This window comes from Cherax quadricarinatus, chromosome 47 (genome assembly GCF_038502225.1).
Source record: "Cherax quadricarinatus isolate ZL_2023a chromosome 47, ASM3850222v1, whole genome shotgun sequence".
Taxonomy (NCBI): Eukaryota; Metazoa; Arthropoda; class Malacostraca; order Decapoda; family Parastacidae; genus Cherax; species Cherax quadricarinatus.
The window spans coordinates 24,471,184-24,484,032 of NC_091338.1; the positions used below are offsets into that span (position 1 = coordinate 24,471,184).

General features: G+C 40.7%; 1 protein-coding gene across 1 annotated transcript in view; it reads right to left on the reverse strand.

Annotated features, from left to right (window-relative positions):
- Window positions 1-12,849, reverse strand: part of LOC128696576 (glutamate receptor 4-like) — a 74,482-nt gene that overhangs the window by 19,182 nt on the left and 42,451 nt on the right. Inside the window, exons 10-14 of the mRNA XM_053787898.2 lie at window positions 8,254-8,385; window positions 7,946-8,036; window positions 6,460-6,763; window positions 2,543-2,760; window positions 460-640 (exon numbers count right to left, since the gene is read on the reverse strand). Of these exons, the coding sequence (XP_053643873.2) occupies window positions 460-640; window positions 2,543-2,760; window positions 6,460-6,763; window positions 7,946-8,036; window positions 8,254-8,385 (926 nt within the window). The remainder of the gene's footprint in view (window positions 1-459; window positions 641-2,542; window positions 2,761-6,459; window positions 6,764-7,945; window positions 8,037-8,253; window positions 8,386-12,849) is intronic.

Below are 12,849 nucleotides of genomic sequence, written 5' to 3' on the forward strand. Positions count from 1 at the left end.
GTATTAAATTTTCAACACACGTTAATAGAACTTCGATGAATATTTGAGCTCTTACTGGAGTATTTTGGTGTTAATTGGCCAAAAGCGTTTAAAAAGTTGGTTATTTTTCGAACCATTGCTAGAAAAATATGTTTTTAAGAAGCTTCAAATATATGTTAAATATTTGAATTCAGTTTTAATTGTGTAGACGCAAATTAGCAATTTCTCATTAGAGAAATTGGAATATTGGTTCCCACGTGACCATTTGTGAATTTAGCTACTCATCAGTCAGATCTTGATCGGTAATATTTGGCTGCAATACGAAATTACAGCGGATTCAGATCGATAGTTGCTTGCAGGATGGAAAGTCCAAACAAATTAAAAAAAAAAAAAAAACTCACTGAGTTATCTTATGATTAAAATCGGGAAAAATATTTCCCGGAAATATAAAATGTTAGCATGATAAGTTCGTGGGAGGACCTGTGAGAGAGAAGTATTCCGTCATGACGACCTTGCTGGTGAGGTCCTCGATCAGCAACGCCTGGCCACCTTTTTTTGCTATTGTTTTTCCCACCTGCAGGTACTCAGTTGTCATCGCAAACATCAGTCTCCCATTCTTTTGAGACTCCATTACTTCATGATATATCCCTGACTGCACAGACTGTAAAACAACACAACGGATTAATACTACGTTATTGATAAATCAGACACATGTGCAGCACTTAGATATATTTATTGAAGAAACGTTGCGCCACACAGTGGCTTCATCAGTCCTATACAAAGATGATGATCAAAAGAAGGTTGAGGTAATCAGTCCCTCATCCTGGAGTCGATGTAATCAGTCCATGAATCTTTTCAAGACTGATCAATCTTTTAAAGACTGATGGACTGATTACATCGATTCCAGGCTAAGGGACTGATTTCCTCAAACTCCTTTTGATCTTAATCATTCTTCTTCGTATATGACTGATGAAGCCATTGTGTGGCCAAAAGTTTCCTCGGTAAAGATACCCAAGAGTTATCAACTTGATGGTTCTCTGAACAATTTATCTATACTACGATGTTGTTATACGAATTTTGTAAATTTTGAATATTTTAATCAAGTGTTTTCGCTTCTGATGACCAGAGCTTTGGTAAGATGGGTAAGGAAGAAGGATGGGTAAGGATGGAAATATAACATTGGAAAAGGGTGGGAGGGGGGGGAGAGGTAGGATATAAAAGGTAAGTGGCCCAACCACTTTGGTGCAATTTAAAAATTGTATGTGAATTAATAAGATATTCTTTAAGAGGTATAATACTAACCCATCAGAGTCACATTAATCAAGTGTATATTATTAAAATTTCATCTGATATAAGTATTACATATTTTTACAGCATAACTTAACGTAACCATCATAAGCTGAGTGGAACCCTGGTGATTTTGCCCCTAAAATGCCAATTTAAATAAACAGATATTGGGCATTGGTTTCTGTTTGATGACTGGAGAATGTTTCTTGTTCACCTTCACACCTTTAACAAAAGTGAATATTACGATAGAAAATATTTTGAGTTTTGGGATGTGTAGGCACTAGTTCGCCATTCTATTATTTAAATTCAGGAAATTATGATAAATAATATAATTCAAACTATGGCCAATGTTTCGTGTTTAGCCGAAGGTTATGATTACTGTTAGACTAAATGTAAATTAGCCCAATTTTATTTCGATTCATATGCTGTGCAAATCTGGTAACTCTGGCAAACACGTGACTGCTATTTTCTTATAAAAACAGCAAACTATAATTGAGAAAAAGAAAATTTTAAAATAATGAAAACACTTTTTACTCTAACGTTTTTGTCTATGACAAATTTATAATGGTGTTTTTGCACCGTCTTAATTTTCTGAGTGTTAGATTCTCGAGTTGGCCAAATTTTACTTCCTGAGGAAGTGATTGGTGATGCTTTACAAATCATGTGCCTGTGAAGGATGTTGATCGATTACTCTTTGGCCTTTTGAGAGTTTTGAATTTAACTGCAGGTGCTTTTTCTTTACTGAACTGAGCTAAAGCAAGTGAATGTGTTGATCTCGTGCTCATTGATTTCTAGTGAGGGTTAAACGATTGCTCTAGGGTCTCTAGAGGAAGATGAGCAAAAGTGTTTCTTCCTACTGAAGGTTTTGAGAAATTAATATATCTTCTGTGTGCATTGGAAGCTGGAATTATAAGACACGGGAAACGCTTCTCCATATATCTATCTATTTTCATAACTCTCTTCTCATCTGAGGAAGACTACATCACCGGTTTCTGAATTTTGATTTATGGCTACCAGATATATTGTTAAAGTACTTTCTAAAAGCATTTAGACTGAGGAATGACATTTTATTGTGCACATCTCAGTGAGGAGATTAATGAAATGTTCTCGAGTAGATCTATTTTTAAGCAAGTTATCTACTCAGAAAAAACAAATTCATTTATACAACCCTGCATCTCCCTTGCTAAACAAAAATATTCTTGACACACTATACTGTAAATTTAGCAATATAAAAGATGTGAATTTGATATATTCCTCGAAACCCAGTGTAACTCACTTGAATATACTGCATGAAGTAGCTGTCGGCCTCGAAGACCATAGCTGTGTGAGAGTCGTCAAGCAGGTCTCTCAGGGTCTGGAAGGGTTGTGGTATGTACCTCACTGCTAGAAAGGAGGTGAGCATCCCGGAGTAACTGCGTGATAATACTAGCACCATCACCAACCATCCTCCCAGTACTAGACGCTCCCACCACTGCTTACTACCACTTCTAGTGTCTGTGGAGGCACCAGTTTGCATATTTACTGTTGTAATATCGATGTAAAGATTAAGTGACTAAGCAAGCAGAACTTTCCCACACAAGAATGCGGGCATGTACACACGCGCGCGCGAATATAAGTGTTTTTGAGGGCTACCGAAGTGTACTGCAAAGGTCACTAGTGTGTCAGGGTAGTGAACAATCCTTAAAGCGATTTACAATTTGCCCTGAGCCACACAAGTGTGAGGAGAGCCACAATTTTATAAGTGATCTAAAAAGTGATACTTGTGGTGCAGCCAGAGTGGGCAGGCTTAGTGTGCTCCAGGCGACGCTGCCACGTGTCACCCAAGAAAGATAAAGTGAAACAAATTTGTGACCAGTGAAAGAAATACAGTGTATATTGAGAAGAAATGGAGGTGGATCTACGCCAGGACATCACATCGAGCTGAACAATCTACAGGCTGCTACAGGCTGCATTGCAAGTATTCACCTAAGCGTTGTTGTTGGGCGAGAGTTTGGGTTTCCAATTAACCGCCAAGCTGATTGTGTTAAAGAACAGACTATCAAGTACTAAATAATGAATAGTAATTGGTAATTTATGGAACAAGGCGAGACAGGAGTCTATTAGACTAGGGAGAAGTAAAAATATAGAGGACGCAAAGTAGTAGGTAGGTGTGGGTCAGGTCACAGGAGGATGTGGGGTAAGCCAGGTAAAGGAGCACTGCAAACTCCACATACACACCCATACACCACAACACACAATCTCACCTACTTTTCAGACACTAAATAAACCCACATATAGTCACACACACACACACACACACACACACACACACACACACACACACACACATACACATGCATACACATGCATACACATACACACACACATACACACACACACACACACACACACACACACACATACACATGCATACACATACACACACACACACACACACACACACACGCACACACACACACACACACACACACACACACGCACACACACACACACACACACACACACACACACACGGGACCAGGAGCTCGGCTCGACCCCCGCAACCTCAACTAGGTGAGTACAGATAAGAAGGGAGGCTCAGCGACAATACGAAAATAACATAGCATCGATAGTCAAGTCTGACCCGAGGAGGAAAACAACAGTCAAGGACCAGGTAATCAGACTAAAGAAGGATGATGGGAAGTTCACAAGAAACGACCAAGAGGTATGTGAGGAGCTCAACATGATATTTAAAGAAGTATTTACAGTGGAAACAGGTAGGACTCCAGGAAATCAGAACAGGGTGGTACAGCAAAAAGTGCTGGATGAGGTACACATAACCGAGGAGGAGGTGAAGAAGCTGCTATGTGAACTTGATACCTCAAAGGCGGTGGGATCAGACTTCTCTGCGTCGGCCCTTAGAGAAGGAGCAGAGATGCTGTGTGTGCTACTAACGAAGATCTTCAACACATCCATTGAAACTGGGCAACTACCTGAGGTATGGAAGATGGCAAATGTAGTCCCAATTTTTAAAAAAGGAGACAGACACGAGGCATTAAACTACAGACCTGTGTCAGTAACGTGTATAGTATGCAAAGTCATGGAGGAAATCATCAAGAGGAGAGTGGTGGAGCACCTGGAAAAAATCAGGCGTATAATCGACAACCAGCACGATTTCAGGAAAGGGAAATGTTGTGTCACAAACCTATTGGAGTTTTATGATAAGGTGACAGAAGACAAGAGAGAGAGGGGTGGATAGACTGCATTTTCTTGGACTGCAAGAAGGCCTTCGACACAGTTTCTCACACGAGGCTAATGCAAAAGCTAGAGGATCAGGCACACATAATAGGAAAGGCATTGCAATGGATCAGACAATACCTGACGGGGAGGCAACAACGAGTCATGGTACGTGATGAAGTGTCAGAATGGGTGCCTGTGACAAGCGGGATCCCACAGGGGTTGTACTGTTTTTGGTATATGTAAAAGGCCTTTCGGAAGGGATAGACTCAGAAGTGTCCTTGTTTGCAGATGATGTAAAGTTAATGAGGAGAATCAAATCGGTCGAGGATCAGGCAGGACTGCAAAGAGACCTGGACAGGCTACAAGCCTGGAACCCACACCTGGCCAAGCACGTCAAGAAATAGGATAAAATGTAAAGGTTTGTAACAAGACTAGTGCCGGAGGTAAGGGATATGTCCTACGAGGAGAGGTTAAGATAAATCAACCTAATGGCACTAGAGGAGAGGAGGTATAGGAGGGGGGGTTGATAACAACTTATAAAACACTGAGAGGAATTGATACGGTGGATAGGGACAGGATGTTTCAGAGATAAAGCACAGCAACAAGAGGTCACAACTTGGAGTTGAAAACTCAGATGAGTCACAGGTGACACAGTTAGAGGTGTCAGGCAGTGGAACAATCTGGAGATTGATGTATGGAGGCAGGATCTATAGATAGCTTTAAGAAGAAATACAACAAAGCTCATGGAGCAGGGAAAGATTGGACCTAGTAGTGACCAGCAAAGACGCGGGGCCAGGAGGTGTGAATAGACCTCTGCAACCACAAATAGGTGAGCATATACGTGTGACTCACTGGTCCACTGAAGTAATCTGTTCCAAAACTACCAATGCCTCTTGAGTGGAAAACATAAATTTACCTTTTACGACATAATTTTGCACTTAACAGACATTACAATAACAAGGAGGGATTCATACATTTGCTGAATCAAATATTCTTCTTCATTAAGCAAGTTTTCATTAGATTTCGTTAGGCTGGATTCCGTTAGGTTACGCTAGGTTATGTTGGATTATGCTGCATTAGGTTGCGCTTGGCTTCATTTGGTTGCATGAAGTCAGGTTAGGTTAAGCTAGCTTACTTTAGATTAGATTGACTACACAATTAGATTCCCTCACTTGGGCCAAATGTTCCTAAACATCCGCTTAATTCGTCCCAAAGTCTCTCAGTCTTGTACACACATCACCTTCTCTGAAGCAAAAACACTTACTCTAACCCATTTCTCACATCTCACCTTTATTCTAAGCCAAATAATTCTTAATTTTACACATTTATACCATATTTTTCTCTTTCCTTACGTTTATCATTTAAAATTACTGCCATTCCTCTTTATGTAGATCAAGTTTTGCAAGGTACACCCAATTTAACCCCATTTACTCAATCCCTTTTGAAAATCTCCCACTCCTTTTACATTTGTTTTGCTTAGTACCTTGGCATCCAGCTTCTTACATTCTTAACATTAGCAATCAGATTTTTATTATTTGTACTACTCTCATGCAGATTCAAACAGAAAAACTTCTTTCCTTGTCTTTACAGTAACTCATACAGAAAATGGGTTACTAGCACTTGCATGTGTCCCTTTTCCCTTTACTCGTGTAGATTAGGTTATCGTAAAGAGGGATATTTCGTCAGAATGGCCATCAGTTTCCTCAAATTATTTTCCTACTTGGAAAATAAGAGAGGCGGCAGTGTTGGCTGATTCCTGGTGCAATGACGGCAGAGTTGTGTCGCCATTGTACTAGCTGTGCTGCCATTGTATATATATTTTGGTGATTATCTGACAATCACCAAAATATAGGATTGAGACCCTTAATTTTTTTCATGCAATTACTGTCGCATTGTTCCATCTCTATTGTAAATCATAATAAACAACAAAGAAACACCTCTGTTCTTACGAAAATTAATACAAATAATACTTACCTTGTTGGAACAAAGCGCGTACATATAAACCAAAGTTAGTAGTGACCTGGCTGGCAAGATTGGTATCGTGACGAGGGAAGTACAAGGACAGGACTAACGAAGTTCCTAGCAGCACGAATAACGTAACTAGGAGGAACGTCCACACCCGTGGCTCTAGAGGGAGCAGGAAGCCCCAGGGGTCCACTTCAGGTCGTCCTCGACCTCCCATGATACGTAAATAGTCGACCAAAAACGACCTCATAAAGTCGACCATCTCGGCACGAACGGCGCTCACACCAAAAGGGCCAAGACCAAGATCCGCCTCCTGTGTCATCCCACACGCAAACATTAAGAGCAGCCACAGTTTATGATAAATAGTGATAAATTAGACACATGTGCAACACTTGGGTATCTTTAATTAATGAGGAAACGTTTCGCCACACAGTGGCTTCATCAGTCAATACAAAGGAGAATGGTGAAAAACAAGAGAAATTCGAGGTGATCAGTCCCTCAACCTTAAGTTGATGTAATCAGTCCATCAATCTTGAAAAGATTGATGGACTGATTTATCTACATGATAAATATTGCACATTACAAGGACTTTTACTATTAAAATAAATACTTGTGTTGCAAGCAGTGGTTTGAAGAAAGCAAATTAAAGCTAATGTCTTTAACTTTATTACAAAATAATGGTCATTAAAGACATTATTTCATATAAAGTAAAAATAATAAAATATTATAAATAAATGATAAATATTATAAATAAATTATAAATAAATGATAAAGCTTCCGAGAGCAAAAACTGAAGAGAATAATCGACGCCATAACAGAATATGCCAAAACAAGGAGAAAGAAACTTTGTAATTGAATAACAAAGAGGATGTCCAAATAGAATATCCAATTCAAATTAAAATATAAAATACAGAGAATAAAAATCAACGACAAAAGTGACGTGTGAGAGGAGTGTATTTAAAAAAAATGTAAAGTAAATTGGAATTTAGTTTGCAACATAATAGTGAACTGGAACCCTTGAATAACTAAAGAAACAGAAACTAAGCAATAAGCTCATCCAGTGAGTTAAATATCGCTCTGGTTATTGAAGGGATGTGAAGAATTTAGTTACCTGGCTGTGATTTTTTTGGGGGGGATTTCTCAGTTAAATACATAAACTGACGGATAAACAGAATCAGGCAAAAATTTAAACAACATTTTAGAAATATAGGGGGAAAGCCTTTTTAAAATTTATAAATGTCTCGTTAACAAGTAGTATTTCTAGACCCTGGATAAAAGGCTATAATTGAAAGTGGATCAAAAACCTCTTTGTCTACCAAGTTGGACTCTACTTCACTCACTTGCTTTTACTGTGTTACAATGAGCCTCTCTCAAACACGGTGGACAGGTGTCCACCATGTTTGACTCACCTGGACTGTCACACTCACCACACTGTCATATTGTACTCAGCTACACTCATCTACCTATCTACTATGTTTGACTCAGCCTCACTCACCTGCCTACCAACCATGCCAACCATGCCACTCCAGGAGCCATCAGGCCGCTTGACGCCCCAGGCGCCATCCGGTGGTCGCGAAAATGTATACCTATTGATATAAATATTTACCACTACATACAGGGTTTTTACAATAGGATTTTTAAATCTTTGTATGCAGAAAGAGTTTAACTCTTATTTTATGGAATAAATCATTCTTAATGTTACTGTTTCAATGAATTACAGCCTTACCGACTCTTGTAAAGTCAGTAGCCTGTATAAATAACTAATAAACTGGTAGAGAATAGCGAGGGCTGCCATTAACCTACGTAAAATTGATGTAGTGAGCTAGCAGGTTCAGGAAGTTTACCAGTGGTCCACTGAATACGTTGATTTTGTCCTTTATAACGTGAGGTGGGAACTCCTCTGCTGCCACCACTAACTGAGGACCATACTCCAGCCTGATCAAGGTAGTGACAACAGTATTATAGTAATTTTTTTTATAATATAATTATCATTGTTTTTGTTGCTTTATTATTATTAATAATAATAATAATAATAATAATAATAATAATAATAATAATAATATTATTATTATTATTATTATTATTATTATTATTATTATTATTATTATTACTTCTTTTTTGGATCAAACATGATAGCCTACCATTCCTCAGATCCTTTATGACCCCTACAAGTTTACAACTTCTCCAAGATTATAATAGCAAAATAATGAACAGTAATCACTCAGGGTATAGGAATGGCAAATCTTGTCTTACCGGTCTGTTGACATTCTTTGACATAGCAGAAGTTCGACAAGAAAGAGAGGGGTGGGTGAATTGCATTTCGTAGATTTTAAGAAGGAATCTGAGAGTACACCCCACAATAGACTTGGAAAAAAGCTTGAAGTACAGTCAAGAATAACAGGGAATGCAGTTAGGTGGATCAAGGGGTACCATAGGCCAAGGAAGCAAATAATTTTCAGGGAAGAGTAATAACAGTAATAAGAGTGTTTCCGCAAGGATCGGTATTAGGACCAGTACTTTCTCTGGTTTTTGCGAATGACATACCAGACGGGATTGAATCAGATATATACATGCTTGCTTAAGCTGCAAAAGTAAGTAGAATAGAAACAAATGAGGACCAGGATAGGTTACAAATGGATCTTAAAACCCTGCAAAATTAGTTAGATAAATAGCTGCTTGAATACATCCTCAGCAAGTGCAAGATTACGAAGACTGTAGAAGGGTCAAGAAGACTGGATATTGAGTACAAACTCGAAGGGACAAAGGGAGCAGATCTCACTTAAAGAAAAAAAAAAACCTATGGATGAGAATAGTGTCTGCATATCGCTGGAGGATCACGTTAACTGAATATCCTCTGCAATTCATGCTCGCCAGTTTCTTCTAAGAGAAGCTTTTATGAATCTCAATATAGTCATTCTGGGCCCTTTTATAACATATGCCAAACCCTTCGTGGAGTGCGCAGCACCAGCATGGAACCCACACCTAAATAAGCACGTTAAGAATCTGGAGAAAATGCAGAGGAATGTAATGACCCTAGTTTCATAACTGAGGGATAGGATTTACAAGGAGAGGCTGAAGAAATTGAAACTAACGATGCAGGAAGACACAATAACCACGGGAGACATGATCATAACATACAAAATACTCGAATGTATAAGGTAGACAGGAATAGGCTGTTTGAGAGGCGGAAAACAGGCACTATGGGGCACAGATGAGAAGTAAAAGTCACGGATGTGTAACAGGAATATCAGGAAGTCCTTCTTCAGCCTTGGTGTGGTCGACGAAGTGGTGAAGGCAGGCTTGATAGATAATAAGAACAGGCACAATAAGGTTCATTAAGCTAGAAAGGAGCGAATCTGGCAAGCTGTAAATTGAGACGGGACCAGGTGCTAAATCTCGACCACTACAAACACATGTTGGTGAGTTAATATAGGTAAGTACTTGCACACATACATGCGCGTGTATGTGTGCGTGTGTGTGCGTAAGTGTATGTACTCACCTATTTGTGGATGCAGGGGTCGATTCATAGCTCCTGGCCAAGCCTCTTCACTGATCGCTACTGTGTGTGTGTGTGTGTGTGTGTGTGTGTGTGTGTGTGTGTGTGTGTGTGTGTGTGTGTGTGTGTGTGTGTGTGTGTGCATGTGTGTTTGAGTGTGTACTCAATTGTGCTCACCTAATTGTGGTTGCAAGGGTCGATACTCAGCTCCTGGCCCCGCCACTTCACTGACCGCTACTGGATCCTCCCTCTCCCTGCTTCATGAGCTTTATCATACCTCGTCTTAAAACTACGTATAGTTCCTGCCTCCAGTACATCACTACCCAGACTATTCCACTTCCTAACAACTCTGTGGCTGAAGAAATACTTACTAACATCCCATTGACTCATCTGAGTCTTCAACTTCCAATTGTGACCCCTTGTTTCCGTGTCCCATCTCTGGAACACCTTGTCTCTGTCCACCTTATCTATCCCACACAATATTGTGTATGTGGTTATCATGTCACCCCTGACCCTCCTGTCCTCCAGTGTCGTCAGACCGATTTCCCTTAACCTTTCTTCGTAGGACATTCCCTTTAGCTCTGGAACCAGCCTTGTTGCAAACCTTTGCACTTTCTCTAATTTCTTGACGTGCTTGAGCAGGTGTGGGTTCCAAACTGGTGCTGCATACCCCAGTATGGGTCTGACGTACACAGTGTATAGAGTCTTGAACGATTCCTTACTGAGGTATCGGAACGCTATTCTCAGGTTTGCCAGGCGCCCGTATGCCGCAGCAGTTACTTGGTTAATGTGGGCTTCCGGCGACATGCTCGGTGTTACACTCACCTCCAGATCTTTCTCCTTGAGTGAGGTTTACAGTCTTTGGTCTCCTAGCCTATACTCTGACTTTGCATTTGGCAGGGTTAAGTTCTAGGAGCCAGTTGCTGCACCACGCGTCCAGCCTGTCCAGGTCTCTTTGTAAACCTGTTTGGTCCGCATCTGATTTAATTTTCCTCGTTAACTTCACATCATCTAAAAATAAGAACACTTCTGAGTCTATCCCTTCCGTCATGTCATTCACATACACTAAGAATATCACTGGTCCTAGGACTGACCTCTGTGGGACCCCGCTCGTCGTAGGCGCCCACTGTGATACCTCATCATGTACCATGACTCGCTGTTGCCTCTCTGTCAGGTATTTTCCAATCCATTGCCGTGCCCTTCCTGTTATACGTGCCTGATCCTCTAGCTTCTGCACTAATCTCTTGTGAGGAGCTGTTCCGAAGGCCTTCTTGCAGTCCAAGAAAATGCAATCGACCCTCCCCTCGCTCTCATGTCTTACTTCAGTTACCTTGTCATAAAACTTCAGTAGGTTTGTGACTCATAATTTGCCTTCGGAGAATAGAATAGCAGATGAACAAGGAGGCTATAGGAAAGGTAGGTGGTATGTGGACCAGGAGTTTACAGTGAAACATATAAGTGAACAGTATTTAGATAAGGCTAAAGAGGTCTTTGTGGCATTTATGGATTTGGAAAAGGCGTATGACAGGGTGGATAGGGGGGCAATGTGGCAGATGTTGCAGGTGTATGGTGTAGGAGGTAGGTTACTGAAAGCAGTGAAGAGTTTTTACGAGGATAGTGAGGCTCAAGTTAGAGTATGTAGGAAAGAGGGAAATTATTTCCCAGTAAAAGTAGGCCTTAGACAAGGATGTGTGATGTCACCGTGGTTGTTTAATATATTTATAGATGGGGTTGTAAGAGAAGTAAATGCGAGGGTCTTGGCAAGAGGCGTGGAGTTAAAAGATAAAGAATCACACATAAAGTGGGAGTTGTCACAGTTGCTCTTTGCTGATGACACTGTGCTCTAGGGAGATTCTGAAGAGAAGTTGCAGAGATTGGTGGATGAATTTGGTAGGGTGTGCAAAAGAAGAAAATTAAAAGTGAATACAGGAAAGAGTAAGGTTATGAGGATAACAAAAAGATTAGGTGATGAAAGATTGGATATCAGATTGGAGGGAGAGAGTATGGAGGAGATGAATGTATTCAGATATTTGGGAGTGGACGTGTCAGCGGATGGGTCTATGAAAGATGAGGTGAATCATAGAACTGATGAGGGGAAAAGGGTGAGTGGTGCACTTAGGAGTCTGTGGAGACAAAGAACTTTGTCCTTGGAGGCAAAGAGGGGAATGTATCAGAGTGTAGTTTTACCAACGCTCTTATATGGGTGTGAAGCATGGGTGATGAATGTTGCAGCGAGGAGAAGGCTGGAGGCAGTGGAGATGTCATGTCTGAGGGCAATGTGCAGTGTGAATATAATGCAGAGAATTCGTAGTTTGGAAGTTAAGAGGAGGTGCAGGATTACCAAAACTGTTGTCCAGAGGGCTGAGGAAGGGTTGTTGAGGTGGTTCGGTCATGTAGAGAGAATGGAGCGAAACAGAGTGACTTCAAGAGTGTATCAGTCTGTAGTGGAAGGAAGGCGGAGTAGGGGTCGGCCTAGGAAAGGTTGGAGGGAGGGGGTAAAGGAGGTTTTGTGTGCGAGGAGCTTGGACTTCCAGCAGGAATGCGTGAGCGTGTTAGATAGGAGTGAATGGAGACAAATGGTTTTTAATACTTGACGTGCTGTTGGAGTGTGAGCAAAGTAACATTTATGAAGGGGTTCAGGGAAACCGGCAGGCCGGACTTGAGTCCTGGAGATGGGAAGTACAGTGCCTGCACTCTGAAGGAGGGGTGTTAATGTTGCAGTTTAAAAACTGTAGTGTAAAGCACCCTTCTGGCAAGACAGTGATGGAGTGAATGATGGTGAAAGTTTTTCTTTTTCGGGCCACCCTGCCTTGGTGGGAATCGGCCAGTGTGATAATAAAAAAATAATTTGCCTTCCATGAATCCGTGCTGGCTGTCGTTTATAACCTTGTTCCGTTCCAGGT